The sequence below is a fragment of the Danio rerio genome, chromosome 1 (assembly GCF_049306965.1).
Source record: "Danio rerio strain Tuebingen ecotype United States chromosome 1, GRCz12tu, whole genome shotgun sequence".
Taxonomy (NCBI): Eukaryota; Metazoa; Chordata; class Actinopteri; order Cypriniformes; family Danionidae; genus Danio; species Danio rerio.
Genome location: NC_133176.1, coordinates 40,363,095 through 40,382,500, shown reverse-complemented (window position 1 = coordinate 40,382,500; position 19,406 = coordinate 40,363,095). Strand labels below are relative to the sequence as shown.

The 19,406-nt window shown below is 34.7% G+C and overlaps 1 protein-coding gene across 21 annotated transcripts in view; it reads right to left on the bottom strand.

Annotated features, from left to right (window-relative positions):
• The window catches only part of dclk2a (doublecortin-like kinase 2a), a 94,572-nt gene that overhangs the window by 20,781 nt on the left and 54,385 nt on the right, over window positions 1-19,406 (bottom strand). For 13 of the 21 annotated variants that reach the window (XR_658584.5, XR_012402600.1, XR_658585.5 and 10 more), the window contains 7 exon segments: window positions 11,409-11,493; window positions 10,878-10,983; window positions 9,225-9,282; window positions 5,411-5,530; window positions 4,865-5,011; window positions 1,942-2,075; window positions 1,762-1,839 (listed from right to left, as the gene is read on the bottom strand). Coding sequence is in view for 15 of the 21 variants with exons in the window: in XM_073948766.1 (XP_073804867.1) it covers window positions 1,762-1,839; window positions 1,942-2,075; window positions 4,865-5,011; window positions 5,411-5,530; window positions 9,225-9,282; window positions 10,878-10,983; window positions 11,409-11,493 (728 nt within the window). In the remaining 6 variants the exon portion in view is untranslated. 21 annotated transcript variants of the gene reach the window in all.

Genomic DNA, 19,406 nt, shown 5'->3' with positions numbered 1-19,406 from the left:
TATGCCTTTGAATATACGTGCCTATGTTGACTAGCAACTTTCTGCTAACGTAAACATAATTTCTTATAGCAAAATCATAACTTTACTTCAGACATGTTTTTCAAACTTTCACAAACAACTTACTTTTGCCAGACAAAGTAAGGGATGCAGTACACACCTTCAGCAGGCAGTTTAACTCATACACAATTATAAATTATAATACAAAAATAATTGTAATTTCAAAGCAATATCTTTATAAAATATGACAAGCTTAATTATTAATTATCCATTTAAGCTTTGAATGTAAATATGAATTGACAAAATGTATTTCTGGTAATGTCAGAGCAGTCAGAAAGGCCATTCTAGTAGTTATAGAATTCTGGTAGTTCTAGAGTTAAAGGGGACCTATTATGTTAATATGCGAAAATTACTTTTATAAGGGGTTTAAACACAGTTGTCTGCAAACATAACCAGCTTCTAATGATAAAAAAAAAATGTTTTAATCTTTTTTTTAAAATTGCACTTCATAAAAACACTCAACAGAAACACTGTCATCAGACGTATGTGTACGTGTCATCAGAGGAGGAAAGCCCCGTCCATTATCTCATTTGAATTTAAAGTGACAGTCACCAAATTGGTCCATTCACTAAAATTGGAGTTATAAAACATTACTATCGTGGTTATTGTGAGCTAAATCGTTACATTTACACTCTAGGGACATCAGAGATTATATATCTTGTTAAAAGAGGCATAATAGGTCCCTTTTAAAGCTTTTTAAAATAGATAAGAAGTTGGAAATCTTTGGTAAGTTTCTTGTTTGTGTTACAGCTTTGCCAGCTCCGTTTTGTTTTAATGTTTTTGTGGCAGAACTGTGACACTGCTCCAGTCTTGTATTTTTTTAGCACACGCTTTTATTTGTGTTTCCATGTGTTCTTCTGTCTTGTAATTTCCACCCTTCTTGTTATGCAATTATTGATTCATTAGCTACACCTGTTTAGTTGTGACTAGTTTGTCTTCCTTTTGTGCCCTGTACTTAAAAAAAAAATAAAAATTTGCTGTTTGTTCAAACAACTTATTTAAAATGGGAAAAAACAACACAAATCTTAAGTTATTTTTTTAAGGGTGCAACTTAATTGTTTTATGCTCAATCTACTTAAATTTGTAAAAACTAATAAGTTAACTTAATTTCTTCATGCTGCCCCAACACAAATCGATTTGTGTGGAACCCAGCATTTTTTTTTGTGTCTTGAAGCTTCTTCATTTTATGTTGCTATGTTCCTGATGCTTTTGATTAATGTTTTGCTTTAAAAGTGATGCTTAGATTTAGCTATGTTCCCCCCTTCTGGGATTATTCATCTTTGTCTTGTTTTGTTTATAATAAACACCTTATTTGATCAAGCATCTGGATCATCACTTTCATTTATTTACTATTGAAGTGTGGTTGTGACAGTTCACTGTAAAAAATGGAGAGTTCCACACAATTCCTTCATGTTGTCCCAACACAAATCGATTAAGTTAACTTAATCAGTTTTACAAATTTAAATAGTTTGAACATAAAACAATTAGCTTTTTTTACTCATTAAATGTGTTCATTGAGATTATTTTAAATGAGTAGTTAAAAAAAAAAAAACATTTTATTTTGATTGTTTGTGGTATAACAAAAAAGTAGGGCATACTGCATTGGAACAACACCAGTGTGATTAAATAGTGACTCACTTTTCATTTTAGTGTGAGCTGTCGCTTTAACGTGAATGACAGAGCATTTTTTTAATGTTGTGATACCTGCGGAAAGGTGGGAAGCCACACAGTAGGATGTAGGTAATCACTCCAGCTGCCCAGATGTCCACTTTCAGCCCGTAGCTGTGGCAAATCCCAGACAGAAAATCACAGTTAATAACATTCATCCTCCAGCATGCTTCAAAGAAAACAAATGTTAAAAACTAAGTAATCAATGATTCTTACCCTGACTCAGCTATAATTTCCGGGGCAACATAAGTCGGTGTTCCACAAACAGTGTACAGCGGCCCTTCAACCACTGTCGCCAAGCCAAAATCCCCCAACTTCAAAGACTTTGTACCATTAGGGTACTCACACACCTGCAATACACATTGCAAAAGAGGCAAAACATTTATTTTTATCTGTTAGGACTGGCATGTTTTCCTCTAAATATGTTTTTTTCATGTTCAAAGTTTGGCAGTTCATTCCGCTGTAGCAATCCCAGATTAATAAAGGAACTAAGCTGGAAAGAAAACGAATGAATGAATGTTCAAAGTTTGTAAACCAATGTATGCTCAGATGTGTTGTCTCTGTACATCTATAATTACACTGAATATTTAAAGGGATAGTTCACCCATTACAGTGGTTCTAAAGTTTATTTCTTCTATTGAACTCAAACCAAGATATTCTGAAGAATGTTGGAAACCAGCCTTTATTGACATATATACTGAAGTAGGAAAAAAAAAAAATTTTGTGTTTAACAGATGAAAGAAAGTCAAACAAGAGGATGACTAAATGATGGCAGAATTTTCATTTTGGGGTGAATAATTTATTTAATGTCCTATTGAAGGGTGTATTAGTGTTAAAGTCCTGTGAAGAGCTTTGAAATGTGATTTTTATTCGATGTTTGACATAGGCCCAATCCCAATTCTATCCTTTAGCCCTCCCCTTAGCCCTACCCCTCGTTTTGTGTGTTCACGTCAAGGGGTAGGGGTGTCCCAACTCTTTTTAGCTTGAAGGCATAGAGCTAAAAGCAAGGGGTTAATAGCCCTTCAAACGTAGATTTTACACAACCACAATCGAAACCAAACGGGTAAGAAAATTTCCTAGAATACACCAGCCACAATGACAGTACTGCTGAACCCGGAAGTAAGGAGATCCACAAATTAGTATTTTTTGTCATTATTACAAATTGTTACGACAAACAAACATATGTTTGTAACATATTCATAGCTGCGTGCATGTTTTACCATCATGCTTAAAAAAAAACATTTAAAAAAACCCAGCTAAATTTCGCAATCTTAGGGCCTACTCACACTATGCCATCCGTACCGTGCCCAGGCCCGTTTCCCGGATCGTTTGAGAAGTGTGAGTGCGCTGAATCGCGCTCAAGCACAGTTCACTTGGCTGGCCCTGGCCCGGTTGGAAGAGGTGTGCCTGAGCGCGGTACACTTGGGCTTTGGCGCGGTACGCTTGTGTGTGAGTGCAATACGCGCCAAAGCCCGAAACCGAAAGCGAGACGTGACTTTTAAGGGACTGTTTGATATGGATTTATTAATCCTTCTTACTGTTCAGTGAACGCAACCTGCCGTAGTTTATTAAAGACGCAAACTCCACACAGCACGTCAGCTGCGCGCCTTCAGCAAACCTCCTCATTCCTGCAGCACGAGAGCTTTATGATTGTTTATGAGCGCCAAAAGTGGCGGATCTGTTCGGCGAAATATCTGACTGCGTGTCCCCGCATCCCTAAGGACTGTTTGGCGAAATATTTGACGGCATATCAAACGACTGAAACGATATAACTAGAAAAATCTCCACCGTGCTACTGGGTGAGAGCGTATGGCAAGCCGTTTTAGCATTTAAACCTTGTTCTGACTATCCATAAATATATTTAGAGATATCTCTATTTATATTTTGACTAGTCATAATTATAATTCGACTAGTCAGAATGACAATTAGAGATATCTGCAATTACAATTGTACTAGTACGAAATCAGATTGGAGATATCTGCAAATATATTATGAATAGTCATATTCCTCCATTGACTTCCATTGAAAAATATTTGCAGATATCTCTGAGTTTTGACCAATACAATTCTAGATATCTACAACTGTAATTCGACTATTAGTAAATTAATTAGAGATATCTTCAAATATATATATTTATAAATATCTCTAAATATGATGAATTAAAGACATCTCCAAATGTATTATGACTAGTAAAAACTCAGAGATATCTCTAATTACAATTGTGACTAGTCAAAACTCATTTAGAGATATCTGCAAATATTTTTCAATGGAAGTCAATGGAGGAATATGACTAGTCATAATATATTTGCAGATATCTCCAATCTGATTTCGTACTAGTACAATTGTAATTGCAGATATCTCTAATTGTTATTCTGACTAGTCGAATTATAATTATGACTAGTCAAAATATAATTAGAGATATCTCTAAATATATTTATGGAGTCAGAACAAAGATTTAAATGCTAAAAAAGCTTGCCATAGAGAGCGCTTCTGAACAGCGCAGCAGCGATGACGTAAGCGTGCCGAGGCCCGATATGGTGTGAGCGCGGGCCGTCGGGGGAGACGGGAGGGGGAACAAGCGTGCTTTGGCCCGGTTCGAGGCAACTGTACCTAGTGTGAGTACGGCCTTAAATCCATAACTCCTGTATAGCAGTCCCACAACATTCTGACACAAAAATAGAATTGGGATTGGGCCGTAATCTCAACCAGAAACATAAAGAAGGTATGACGTAGTGAAGGTCCTCCCCTTTAAAAAAAAAAAAACAGCCAATTGTTTCTTGTTTTGTCACAGCACTGCTAGTGAGAGTGGATGAGCACAAGTGCATCAAATGTAAAGCATCTCGAAGGGGGCACGGCATGTCAGATACTAGAGAGCATTTGATTGCTCACAATTTGATAAGCAACTGAAGTAAGAGGTGACCTAAAAAAAAACAAAAAAAAAACATTTATCTATTTAGGCAATAGTGACAAACTACAAGATTTACATAATTATATTGGTTTTATATCTTGTAAACTCACATTTTGTTTGTGTTTTGGTGCACACTAGCTTATAGATATCCTAAAAGCTAACAAATCCGATGCCAACATCTAAAATAATTTATTTTAATTACATAGGACCTTTAAGTGTAAGTGTGCGTACCAGTAGATTTTCAGGTTTGATGTCTCGATGAACGATGCACATTCTGTGTAGATATTTGAGAGCTGCTGCCAGGTCAAACACCATCACGCTGGCATCTTTTTCTGTGTATTTGGTTGAGGAGGTGATTGCATCAAACAGATCTCCACCCTGAAACACAAAGACAGCAAGATAGAAACTAAACATTCCTGACACTACGTTAGGAACAAAAAAACGTACAATTTTTAAAAGGATGCATGGCACCCATGCCCAGCCCTAAACACCATCAAATCGTAGTAAATTGTATGAATGATATTGTATGATTTCATATGAATTAGCCACTAAATCAAAACATTACAAACTGCCGTGAGATATCATAGGTATGTTCAGTAAGTTTACTTGAATGACTATTAATAGGATCTTTTAATTGCCTATAAAGTAAAATAACTAAACATAAGTACAATATTTCAAATGGCAGTTAGAGTCTTTTGCATCTGAACTCTTCATACGGTGAAAATGTATGTGTTTGTGTGTGTGCTTACGTTATAAGAGGTGACAGACAAACATTACCTTCACAAGTTCCATGACCAGATAGAGCTCAGCAGGCGTATCCACCTCCTCAATCAGCATGATGATGTTAGGATGTTTAACTCGCCTCAGCACTGCCACCTCATTCTCAATCAGGTGCTCCTGTGTGTTCAAAACATCTGTCATAACTAATTCACAAGCGTACAGCAGCTCTCAGCAGCTTGTCTTTAGATGCTCAGTCATAAATCCACATGAATTCCTGTGGTTTGCTCTTGCAGGAAACAAGGCAAACAGGAAACTAACATCCTCGGTTAAAGCACAGGCTAAAACTAAATCAAGAGACACTGGCCGACAGTATAACTAACTGCTGTTTACATTCCATTATACACAAGGCCACAAATATGATGATACTCCCTCTTAATTAGCAGGTTTTACAATTCTAGTGAAAACAAATCATAGTTTAAAAGAATACAATGACATTCAGAGATTTTGGTAACCGTTTGGGCAGAGAGTTTTCCATTGCAGAGCTAGCCAGGTAGCTAGCAACAGGGTTTCTGCAGGTTTCACCAAGTAAAATGTAAGACTTTTTAAGACCTTTTTAAGACCATGAAGAATGAAATTTTAAACTTTTAAACCCTACTACGCTAGTTTAAGATTAAGATTAACGCTTAAGATTTTTTTATGGCCTATGGTTGTTTCTTAGCCACATATCTGAAATAATGCAGACCTTTGTTTTCTCAACATAACTTGAAAAAAAAAAACTCTTTAAAAACTAAATGTATTTACAACAGACTGTCATACTATTAGTCATGAACAGTTTTGAGATGTACTGGGTGAACTGGATTGGATGCGTGTTGTGTCGATTTGGTATAGCTTTAAATAAACAAAGGAAAATCAGGATTCCTTTAAAATAATTTACAATATTTCAGTGAATTTAAGACTTTTTAAGGCCTAAAATTTTGCTTTTGAAAGTAAAGACATTTTAAGACTTTTTAAGACCTCACGGACACCCTGTAGCAAGCTAAAATAAAATTAAAATAAATAAATAAATAAAATATAATAAAATAAAATAAAAAATGAAGTAAAATTAAATAAAAAATAAAATAAAGAAAAATATATAAAAAAGTAAAAATAAATAAATAAATAAATAAAAAGAAAATAAGAAATAAAGCAAAATATAATTTAGAAAAATGTAAAAAGTAAGTAAATAAATAAACAAATAAATAAAAGTAAAATTAAAAAAGTAAATAAAAAAAAATAAAAAAAAAAATAAATAAATAAAATAAAATCTTGAAATTTTTTAGCCCTCCTGTTACCTTAAAAATGACCAGGTGCAATTTTAACAGCAGAAAAAGACTTTTGGTGAGTTTTTATAAAATGAGCCCAATATTTTCATAAAGGCTGTTCACGTTTAGGGTACAACAGTTGTCCTTCAGGTAAATTTTGACCAGCCAGTTAGAAAACCCTTTTACACCACAAAAACTATGGTGGCACACACATGCATACTCCTTCCAGATCCGTACACACTACAAAAGTTTGCTGTTTAATGTTTATGAATACTGTCTTGCTAAAAACATATGCAGGTACTTTTAGCAATAGCAAAATTTACAATTTACTTTAGTGAAAAACGAGTGTTGTCCACTGAATAAACACTGATAAAACACTCCACACTGATAAGAAAAAACCTATACATTCAAAGAGTTTGTGATGCAAACGAAGCTGTTTCTTCATGCAAAATATTTATGAGGATTGAAATTAAATTTTAATGCTTTATTTCGGAGATTTAGTGAAGGCGGGTTATTTTTGGACAGGAGAATTAACCCAATGTATGATAAGATGAGGGAGATATGGCCCAAAAGCAGCAGAGCCTTTAATATTAACAATTTATCACTAATTAAGGTAGCTTATAAATAGCAATATATAGAGTATAGAAACATTTTATTGTAAGGAAAAATTAGATTTATTTAACCCCACTGACAATTTTGTAAACATTCTCTTCTTAATTAAAAATATCATGATTTAAAGTAATATTAGGAAAATGATTGACTGACTGATTGAATGTGTCTGAATGGAAGCAAACCCATAGTTCAAATAAATGTGGAAAGCATTATCAGAGGAATATAAGTTCCACTAAAACCAACACTGGATTTATTTAAATGATTTTGACATTAAATGTTCAACAAACACATCTGTATGATATAGGGTTGGGCATCTAAGCTATAATGCGATCCGATACGCATCTCGATACAAAGAATACGATCCGATATATTAGCGATACATTTGTGACATATTGCGATGCAACACGATACGATTCACACCCATATCACGAAACAATGCGATAATTCAGCACTAACTAATTAGATCCAGTTTATGAGATGATGTAAGAAAGGATGCTGTGCCATTGAATGAGTTTGATTATTTATTTACCAAGCAAAACCAAGACTTTTTTTTATAAACTGGCTTTTCTCTCAGAGCCAGAGTGTCAGTTTACAGTAGAGGGCCATTTTAGAACATATAGCAAATATTATTTAAGGATTTTCAAGATAAACAGAATGTATAAGTGCAATAAATATTAAAAATATATATATTTGCACTCTTTCAACATAAAAGTTTAGCATTGCACAACAAGAATTGTGATTTAACTTTTCAACTATGAAAACAAGCTTTACAAAGATATATTGTGCCACTGAATATTCAAAACTTAAGGTCGTGAACTAGCAGTGTTATGCTGCTTTGAAACATCACTGTCACTGTAAACAAAAAAAATAACAGGAGGAGGTGTTTAAAACCTTCGTTCTCCGTGACACTAGGCTGAATATCTTTGCAGATCAACAATGCAATAACATCCGTTATTGGCGTAGAGCGCACAAAACTGTTGCGCATGGAAAAAAAACTTGCAATGCTTTTCTCACCACTTTTGGAGCTGGTAGCTACAGTTGAAGCAGTGCGAAAGCCGGGGATGCAGGAACACTGGAAGATGCTTCCACAACAACACCGTGGCGCCGCTTCAAGTGAGATTTCAGATTAGTCGTACTGCCCGCGTATTTTACAGATGCGCGGCACATTTTGCAAATTGCATCTGTCCTGTCAAGTCGTCCATCCTTAAATCCATAATTTTGCCATACTTTAGATTTAAAACTCAGTGGGGAATAAAATGTTTGTTTTGCTTCTCGCGCTTTCTGAGGGCGCACCACTAGCTTCATCCGCACACCTGATACACTGAGTTGTAGTGTACACATCCGCAAATCCGTTGCTAATGCATACTTTATGTAGGTCGATTAAATTATGCGCCAAAAACAGGTTGAAAACACTTGTTAATAAATAAAAAATACATTCTATATTAAAAATATAAGCTGTATCTTGGAAAAACCGATGCATCTCGATTTGCTTCCAAAATTTCATTCATCCTCTGCTGCTCTACCGATGCACTCGCATCGTGCATGCGCATGACCGCGTATCGATACATATCGATTAATCTTCCCATATAGTATGATAGTGATTTTCTTGTAGTCTTGATCATATAGCATATCTAAATCACAGAGATTCTTAGTTAGATCAGTAAATGTTCTCAAAAGCATTGAAACTTATGCACTGATTGCATTTTGGTTGCTTGCATTGTTTCAGATTGTTTCAGATAAGTGACATTGAATAAAACAGAATCTAATCAGCCTTATTAAATGAACCAAAATTTCCACAGACCATTGATACGTTTATGCTTAAGATTATAATATGTATACACACATTACTAATTATTAGACTGCAAAAACAGTTTCACCGTCAGTATGGAATATTTATGCTTGCATGGCATTTTTTTAATTTGACCTTTATTAATTATTGGGAAAAAAAAACAACTCACTTTGCCTCTGCATTTGTTTTTATCGATGATCTTCAGTGCAAACTCCTTTCCAGTGGATCTGTGTACAGAAAGAGAACAATAGTCTTTGTTTTAGCGAGGTTAATGAAGGTCTGTTTTGAGTGCATTCAGAGCCTCGGGAACAATTTCCGAGGTTGATGCGCTTTCAGTGCACAAGAGATCCTGCTTTGAACCTTTTAGCCTAAAAATAAAAGCAAGAAAATTACAGAAGCTTTCCCAGAAAATGTGCTTCCACCAAAGTTTTTTGCAAATCTGCAAACTCCAGTCCAAACACACTTCGATAGATTCATACAATTTAATAGAGTTTTTAGCTGAAATGCACTGGTAATAAAATTAAGATTACAGGACCTATATTAATCAAGACAACATTAAGCTTTTAGCTCTTTCTCTTTTCAGACAGCTTTTCACTTCCTTTCAGATTGAATTCAATGATTGGAGGAAAATGTTATGGTCCTGGTGCTTTTTAAACATGCTATTTAACACCACTTCACTAAAAAAACACTACTAAAAAAGTTAGTTATTGGATTAAAAGCACCTACGAGCCATATAATGGGTCTCTTTAAGATTATGCCCCCATTTCTCTGTTTGGCTATAAAGGCTTGAGGGCATCCTTACACTTAATTCCTGTCCCATCGGAAATAAAGATAGCATGTTTGTGGTATTAGGCAATAGGCCACTAGCAGTATAATCATCTGATTATTTTACTTATTTCGAATTGACATAACATCTCTGTTTGCTCAACAATGTTAAGCTGTGTAAATGTTTTCAGCATCTATAACAACAACAGAAATCACATTGAAAGTTGACATTTTTCTTTTTGTGCTTTAGCTTAAGATGCTAAGCTTAAGTCAGATACCACATGACATGTTTAAAACACTTTTATGCACTTTCATCATTGTTTTCTTTAAGCTGATGATAAATTCACTGAAATACCACAATAACAGAGTTGAGATTTAACCTACTTAGGGTAAACAAATTAATGACAGAAGAATAAAAGGCAAGCCTCAAGTCCTTCCAGAGTTTCCCACCAAAAGATGTGACATCATTTCTACCAGTGCAAACTGTTATGGCTTTTTATAACTGATGTAGCAGAGTTAATTATACAGAATAAACAGAAAATGGAGGCGTTGCGGTAGCACAGTGAGTATCACTGTCATCTCACAGCAAAAAGGTCCCTGGTTCAAGCTTGGTCAGTTGGCATTTCTGTGTGGAATTTGCATGTTATCCCTGTGTTCGCATGGGTTTCCTCTGGGTGCTCCGCTTTCTCCCACAAAAATTATTCACGAAAATAAAGGAGTAAAGTAAAGAGCAAAAGTAAAGTAAAGAGAAAATAAAGAGGCAGAATGAAGGAGGCTGATTCTTTACTCTAGTGCTGCAAAATTTCCCACATACAAATATTATTTTTAGAGACAGCTCAGCTTTGTGTTATTATTCAAACTGTTTCATTTTTTTGAAAAATTATAACATATCTATCTTAAAGATGCCAAATGTACTGGTTTCTTCAAAAATATCTTTATATGACCATTCAGGAATTTTAACCCAAGTATGTTACAGACATTTTAATAAAATCCTTAATAAATATTTGGCAAAATTGCCATCAAATATCTTCAAGTCTTCAATGAATGATATTCTTACCGTTCAACACATTCCTTCACCACAGCAAAGTTTCCATCACCGATAACTTTGCCAATTTTGTACTTGTCCAAAATAGTGGAAGCAGCAAGGTTCCTGTTTCCGTTAACTAAAAGAAAAAGCCAAAGCAGATTAAACATATCAGCCTGAAACACATCACATGATCATATTTATATCTTTTGACCAATATACAACAGAGGGTATTTCATTAAACCCTCAAACAAAAGTTCGGCCCCAACATTCTTATCCAGCAATTCAGATTTGGTTGCTGCACTATGCAGACAAACAGCTGAAGGTCATTGTGACTCATGCACTGCTGAGCTGGGACGTTTGCTCATACTCTGCTACCCCAGTGTGTGAATGTGTAGGAGAGAGCCTGATAAAATGTGGCACAGAGTGGTATGTGTCAGCGCTTTCACCGCCAAAACCTGTCATGCCCCTCAAATGCCCTTTGGGGACTTTTGGGCCTGAAAATCACCACGATACGAGGCGAGGTGAGTGAAAGACTGTGATTATTAGTGGATGGACGTTTACCTTCAGGGCTCAAGCTGTTGTTATGATGCTGAGGCGTCTCAGAGGAGCCGTTCACATTGCCTGCGGAGGAGTGATGTGTCGGAATCTAAAAAGAAACACTAGATTAGTTAAAAAAATATTATAACATTTTAAAGCACCATTGGCATTTTGTTCAAAGTTGAAGTTAAAATGATTGCCCCTTCTGTGAAATCTGATTTTTAAAAATTATTTCCCAAATGTTTTTTTTAACGTAAATATTTGAAAACATTACAGATCTAATAACTAATTCCTAATAACTAATTTATTTTAGTACTTGCCATGATGACAGAACATAACATTGTTAGGTATGTTTGGTTATTGTTCTGTATATTGTTAGTTATAATTACATTGTTGGTGTTCTGTATATTGTTAGTTATCATTGTCAGTTAACTAACATATTTTGTTATTTTCCAAGATACTATTCTACTTAAAGTCCACATTAAAGGTTATTTTACTTTTTAAAAAGTTCATTAGGATATTAGGTGGCAATTCCGGTTAATTATGCAAGTTATGACTGCATATCTGTGGTTTGACCTGTAGCCAATTAAGAATCACACACACACAGACACACGCACGCATGCACGCACGCACGCACACACACACGCACACTCACACACACACACACACACACACACACACACACACACACACTACAGGTCAAAACTTTGCGGTTATTTTATTTTATTTTTTTCTTTTAAGAAAAAAAAAATGTCCATCAAGGTGGCATTTATTAAATGTAATATTTTTTAAAAAGTTCAATTGTTCAATATTTCTAAACATTTTAAATAACTGCTTTCTAATTGTATGTAGTTTTAAATGAAATGATTACTCCAGTCATTATTGCTTTCATTACTACTACTACTACTACTACTAATACTACTAATAATAATAATTAATATTAGAGTGAGTTCTGAAGGATCATGTGACTCTGAAGACTGGAGTAATGAAGCATTAATCTTTAAAATCACTATAATAAACTATTAAATTAATTATAAACTACTTTTGAACAGTTATTGTATAGTGCAATAACAATTTGTTTTGTTGGAAATAAAATATGAAAAATATTTGAAAAAGGATTTCACAGAAGGGCTAATAATTGTGCTTTCAACTGTATATAGTGACATGTAGGGCTGGGTAATATAGCTAAAATGTATGACCTTTATGAGTGAAATTAATGAAAAGTGATTTTTTTTTCTGATAACACAAATCCTTAATTTAACTAAACATCAGATGAATTTAAGCATATATAAAACATGTTAAGACATAAAGGTATTTCACCACCACAGGCATGAGTAGATTATTGGAAGATCAGTATTTTTCAATAAATAGTTTTTTACATTTTGTTACCAGTCAGTTTAAAATAACAGACTGCTCTTTTTTTTTTTGCATAATCAAATACAGAAAAATACACAATTTATATATTTTATACCCAATAATTCAGATATAAAGATTTTTTATTAGATTTTTATATTATTATTATTATTAATAAATATTATTATTTATTTATTTTTTTAAATTCACTAATAATCAAAACGTTTTAGTCAGGACGTTTTTATACTTTTTTTTTCCAGCAAGGACAATACTAGAACATCAAAAGGACAAAAACAATATATATTTCTTCATTTAAATGATAAATGCTCAGATTTGTAAATTACTTTACATTATTTTTAATAAAAGTAAATGTTTCTGTGTCTTAAACATTTATTTAATTGAAAATCCCAGTTTAATATTACCCAGCCCTAATAGAAAACAAAGCACTACAAACTATAGCAGCTATGCAATTATACAAAACCTTATCAAGAAAGCATAATGTCTTTTTAACATAAATATAATACTATTTGAAATTAACCCTTTAACTGGAATTATAACCACATTTTGTCCAACTTAATTAAAACAGAAAACTCAACAAACAACACAAACTAAAAAGAAAATGGCAACAATAATGCCAGGAACACAATTCAACCAAAGAAATTGATAGTTAAAAAAATTGAAGAGGAAGTTAAAGGGTTAAGCATCATCTTTATTGAAATAAATGATTGATGAGGAGGCAAAGAGAGCCAAGCTGCGTATGACTGGCACACAAACTAATGGACCTGCTCTAAAAAAAAAAGGTCTGGCAATCAGTACGATTAAAAAGCCTGCATGTTTTCTTAATTCAGCAGCCAAATAAGGGATTAAACCGAAGTGACACTGACACGTGAGAGAAAGCCTAAGTAAGCAAATGGAGAAAATTGGCAGCCTGGTTAAAGCTGGTTTAATAAAGGCTACAGGATTTCTCTAGGTAGGCAAGAAACAGGTGGGTATTACAAATCCAATTCTCAAATAGATAGCAGAATGAATCATAAAGCCAAAAAAGTGACTAATGCGATCATACCCAACTGAAGGCTTGAATACCCAGAAGGACCTGCAGCAGATCTGAGTGTTTTACAGAAAGCAGAGTTTCATAATACCTGTACAGAGAGACGGACAGGGACTCCCATCCGCTTGTTGCAACTAAACTAAAGGGAAGTGGGAAGATATTTATGTAACCACAACGTTGGCGCGTTTGGTCTAAAATTAGCTTGAAATCTCATGAACAATGTGCAAAGAACCAGCCTGAGAGGAAACTATTCCATCAAAAGTTACTTATCCAGCCATAAGAGCACTATAACAGTGGAATACTATGAATAATTTCTTTCATAATAGACATTCACAGGCATCTGAAAACTGAACATTTCTGATTTAGCCTGCTAATGTGACTTAATGTAGCTTTTACAAATGTTTTATTGAACTAACTTTGCTTCAGATGGTTAATTCATAAGGGAGAAATACTAAAATAAAGGACTGTGAGATCAACTGCATATGTGTGTGTACATTTTAACACATGAATAAAACATTTTATCATACTCTAAACTTAGGGGACAGTTCACCCACAAGTTTAAATTCATTTACTTTCCCTGAAGTGTTTCCAAAAATTTAGGAGTTTCTTTCTGCTGTTCAACACAAAAGAAAATATTTAAAGATTGTTGGAAACCAGTACCCACTGCAGAAAATATACATATAAACTATGGATGTCAATGGTTACAGGTTTCAGACATTCTTCAACATATATAGTATTTTGTGTCCAACAGAAATTGAAAATAATGACACAATGCTATTTTTTGGGGTGATAATGTCATATTTCTCATTTTGCTCTAATACAGCCTTCTAATGTGACTTAATGTAGCTTTTACTAACGTTTTATCGAACCAACTTTTTTGAGTTTGATTAAGTAAAACTTAATGGCTTGTATGATTTACTCTATATGGAGCATGTTTGGATGGACTGGTGCTTTAATTTTCTTTATTATTATTTTATGTTTTTTATTTATTTACTTATTCAATTTGTTTCTGCATTTTTTAGTTATCATTTGTACAAAAAGTTTTATAGATAGTGTAAATGTTTTTGTTCTGGTTTGTGTTTACAAAAACGTACATTTTTAAAACTTAAATGATAAAATATTTAAAAAAGAATAAATACATTTAGGTCCATATATATTAGGACATCGACACAATTCTAACACTTTTGGCTCTATACACTAACACAATTTAAATTGAAAGGAACAAGGTGTGCTTTAACTGCAGACTGCTAGCTTTAATTTGAGGTAATTTACATCCGAATCAATTACAACAACGTACAAATGTGCCTCCCACTTGTTAAGGGTTCATAAGTAATTGGACAGAACAATAATCATAAATCAAACTTTCACTGTTAAATACTTAGGTGCAAATCCTTTGCAGTCAATTACAGCCTGAAGTCTGGAATGTGTAGACATCACCAGACAATGGGTTTCATCCCTGGTGATGCTCTGCCAGGCCTTTCCAGAAACTGTCTTCAGTTCCTGCCGTCACTGGTGTGTTCTTAATTTTTAAGAATGTTCCAAACAGTTGTTTTGGCTTTGCCTAATGTATTTGCTATCTCTCTTATGGATTTGTTTTGTTTTTTCAGACTAACGATGGTTTGCTTGACTGATAGTAACAGCTCTTTGGATATCATCTTGAGAGGTGACAGTAACAGACACAAATGCAACTAGCACACTTGAAATGAACCTGTACCTTTTATCTGCTCATTGTAATTGGAATAATGAGGGAATAACACACACCTGGCCACGGGACAGCTTAGTAGTAAATTGTCCAATTACTTTTGGACCCTTAACAAGTAGGAGGCATATATGTAAACTGTTGTAATTCCTACATTCCTTGCTCTTATACAGCCTGCTAATGTGACACAATGTAACTTTTACTAAAGATGTATTAAACCAACTTTGCTTCAGATGGTTAATTCATAATGGAGAAATACTGAAATAAAGCTTATCTGACAGGGCTGTGAGATCAGCTGTGAGTGTGTGTGTGTGTGTGTGTGTGTGTGTACATTTTAACATATGAATAAAATGATCTAGAAAGCATTCTCTATTTAAAGGGACAGTTCACACAAACTGAAATTTGCTCATTATTTACTTTCCCTCAAGTGTCTCCAGACTTTTAGGAGTTTCTTTCTTCTGACATTTTAAAGATTGTTGGAAACCAGAAGCTTTCATGCCTGGCAACATTTGACTTCTAAATTCTACTACTACTGCTGACGTTGCAACCGCCACTGTTCAAATCCCGCATCAACCACCCATGCAGAAATCAACTGCGATATGTTACAACTGGGTTGTAACATATGAGCTACATACATTATCTAGTAACTTAACAAACATGGACAATTTTTTTTTTTTACTTGATTGGGAAATTACAGAAGTTTTTTGAGAGAAATAACAAAATGGAAAAGATGGATGTTGAATACAGGAAACTTCTTTGAAAACTGGGAGTGTTGGAAGGTATGGTACCCAGTAAAAACATGTATACTATGGGTGCTAATGATTACAGGTTTCAGATACTCTTTAACATACAGTATTCACCTTATTCTCAGCTGATGAGTGGGCGCTGCCATTTGAATCTTTTTGTCCCGCGACTTCCGGTCACATTCACTTCCATTCATTTTTTGACGTTAACAACTGCTCGTTACGCTGCTTGATGTTGCAATTTAATATTTTCTTATTATATTATGCTACTTGGTCTGTGTAGTCATGCAAACATTTGTTTGTTGAGCAAGTAGTTTGGCCATTTTCTGCCGTTTATTATTCCTAGTCATTTCTCCCATAAGCGACTGAATCGGAAGTTCTAAGACAATCGCGAAAACAGGCGCACTTCCGCATTTTAGAATAAGGTCAATACTATTTTGTGTTCAGCAAAAATAAAAAATGACAGAATTTTGATTTTTGGGGGAGCTATCGCTTTAAATATTATTTGAAAAAAATGAGAGTTTCTCCTTGTCATGCATTTTTTTTTTCTTTTAACTTTACTTATTTTTTTCTAAAAAGCTTTAAAGATAGCATCGGTACAACAAGAAGCTTACAGTCTGATGGACAAGTCAGGTAAGCAGATTAACAGCAGGAGTTCTTGAAGCTCTGATCATACTTGGCTTTGACCTTTGCTTTAATTGGAGAGTACTGTAGTCAGATCTCAGCATGATCTCAATGCCTCCACTTGCAATGCTTCCAAGAATAGGACTGATAAGATTTTTCAGAAAAGATTTTCAGTTAGTCTACAAGTGTGGTTTGAAGATGTCTATGCCCTTACCAGATCTCTATGCAGTCAACTACTGAACATCTCAAATATTTTATGCACGAGGCACATGTATTGAGAGGTCAATACATCAAAATGATACTTGTGCTTATTTTGAATGCTGCAACATATAAATAAAACAGTCACAGTATTATCTCATGGGAGTTTGGGAGTTTACAGCCGCATCTGTTGTCATGCATTAAGCAGTCCTGAGATCACCAAAAGTTAATAAGGATTGGAGAGACTCATTAGAGATTTACAAACAGCCACTAGAAGGCGCTGTTACTCATGCAGTGCTGTCAGTATTAATCGGCATAAGGATAGCATTTGAAAATGCAGAATTTTGTAGCTATTAGGTTATCGCCGATATTATTCTAACATGACAGATTAACATCAGGCATTTAAACTAGAAACGAAAATTCCGGGCTGAAACTGAAAACGGTAGACGCCTTGGCCAAAAACTGAAAATGATTTGTAAGAATTATATTAAGTTAAATAAGGTAATTTTGTAAGACTTGTTAGTTTTAACTCGATAACTTAAATTGCACTGATAAAAAAAATTAAGTTCTTGATCTTATTTGAGTTGGTTTTTGGCTTGCGTAAAAAGGGTTTGAGCAAATAATGAGAGATGGAGGTACATTTATCGAATAAACGGATATAGTGAACATTACATCCACGTCATCAATGAGCTCTCTCCATTATGCTCACCTTGTTTACTGTTGGTTGCTAGATTACCAATACTACATTGAGGCTGTACTCACACTAAACACTGTTGCATTGAACTGGGCCTGGTAGGGCCCCCTCCCCAGCCTTTTTTACCTTCCGAGCTTGAGCATGCTTATATCATCGATGATGTGACTGTTAAGTTAAGATGAGAATCGCTCTTACCCAGTACCCCTGCTAAAATACCAGACTAGGCTGGTTAGCTGGTTTTAGCTGGTTGAGCATCCTGGTTTTAGAGGGTTTTTGGCCCTTTCCAGGCTGGTTTCCTGCCATTTCCAAATATGATCATATCACCGCAATTCTATCCTCCTTACACTGGCTGCCTGTTAAGTTTCATGTTAAATTTAAAATATTACTTCTCACCTATAAAGCTTTAAATAATCTAGCTTCTGTTTATCTAACCAACCATCTGTCTCGCTACAATCCAACTCACTCTTTAAGATCTTAAAACTCAGGGCTTCTGGTAGTACCTAGAATAGCAAAGTCGAGTAAAGGAGGTCAAGCCTTCTCCTTAATGGCTCCTACACTCTGGAATAGCCTTCCTGATAACGTCCGCGGCTCAGACACACTCTCTCAGTTCAAAACTAGATTAAAGACCTATCTGTTTAGTAAAGCATACATTCAATGCATCACTTGGTTTCCACACAAGTGTCTGCATCTTGCTTATGTACACTTTGAACAGCAGCTACGCTAACTATTCTCTTTTTTCTTCATTTCCCCCTGGGGATACTCATCCCGAGGTCCTCAGATTATGTGGAGTCACTGATTGGATCCAAGACCAGCGACGAGATGATCCCAAGGTTTCCATTTGCTCTTCAGTGTTTGGACTCTCAGAAATGATTTTAAACCACACTGAACTGAGCTAAACTGAACTGAACTTAAACACTAAAAACTTAACTACTCTGTTCCAATTACTATGACCATTTATATAAAGCTGCTTTGACACAATCTACATTGTAAAAGCACTATACAAATAAAGCTGAATTGAATTGAATTTCCAGCCTGGTCTTAGCTGGCCAGGCAGGAAAATGACCAGCTAAAGCCAGCTAAAACCAGCTTGACCAGGCTGGTTTAAGATGGACATAGCTGGTTTTTGCTGGGCTCTTACAAGCCAATACAATGTAGATTGCTTTAGTTACATTATTTTGTATTATTTTTGAGTCAACTATTAGGAGGTTTGCTTAGGGGGCAGCTGACGTGCAACGAGGGGGTTGTATCTTTAATAAACTATGACAGTTTGCGTTCATTGAAAAGTAAGAGTGATTAATAAATCCATATGAAACTGTACCTTAAAGTCCCCAAAAAATCTAAACTAACTGTATTGATTTATTTCAGCTCACATTGCTGGTTTTGTGGTGAACAGTTCATCTGTGTATGTCATTAAGAAAAAATGTTTACCTATCTAATCTATAATTGAAACCTGAAAATTCACTTGCTGTTCATTTAAATTATCAGATTATATGATTTTGAGATAATGAGCGTGGCTAACCTACTTAAACATCTTGCTCCAACTATCAGTTCTGACAACAAACAGAAATGTTGAGCAGGAGGAGTCTTTTAGGTTGAATGCCTACTTTACTACATCCATTCAGTTCGCTGTAAAAAAACAAAACAAGCCACGCCCACAGTTTTC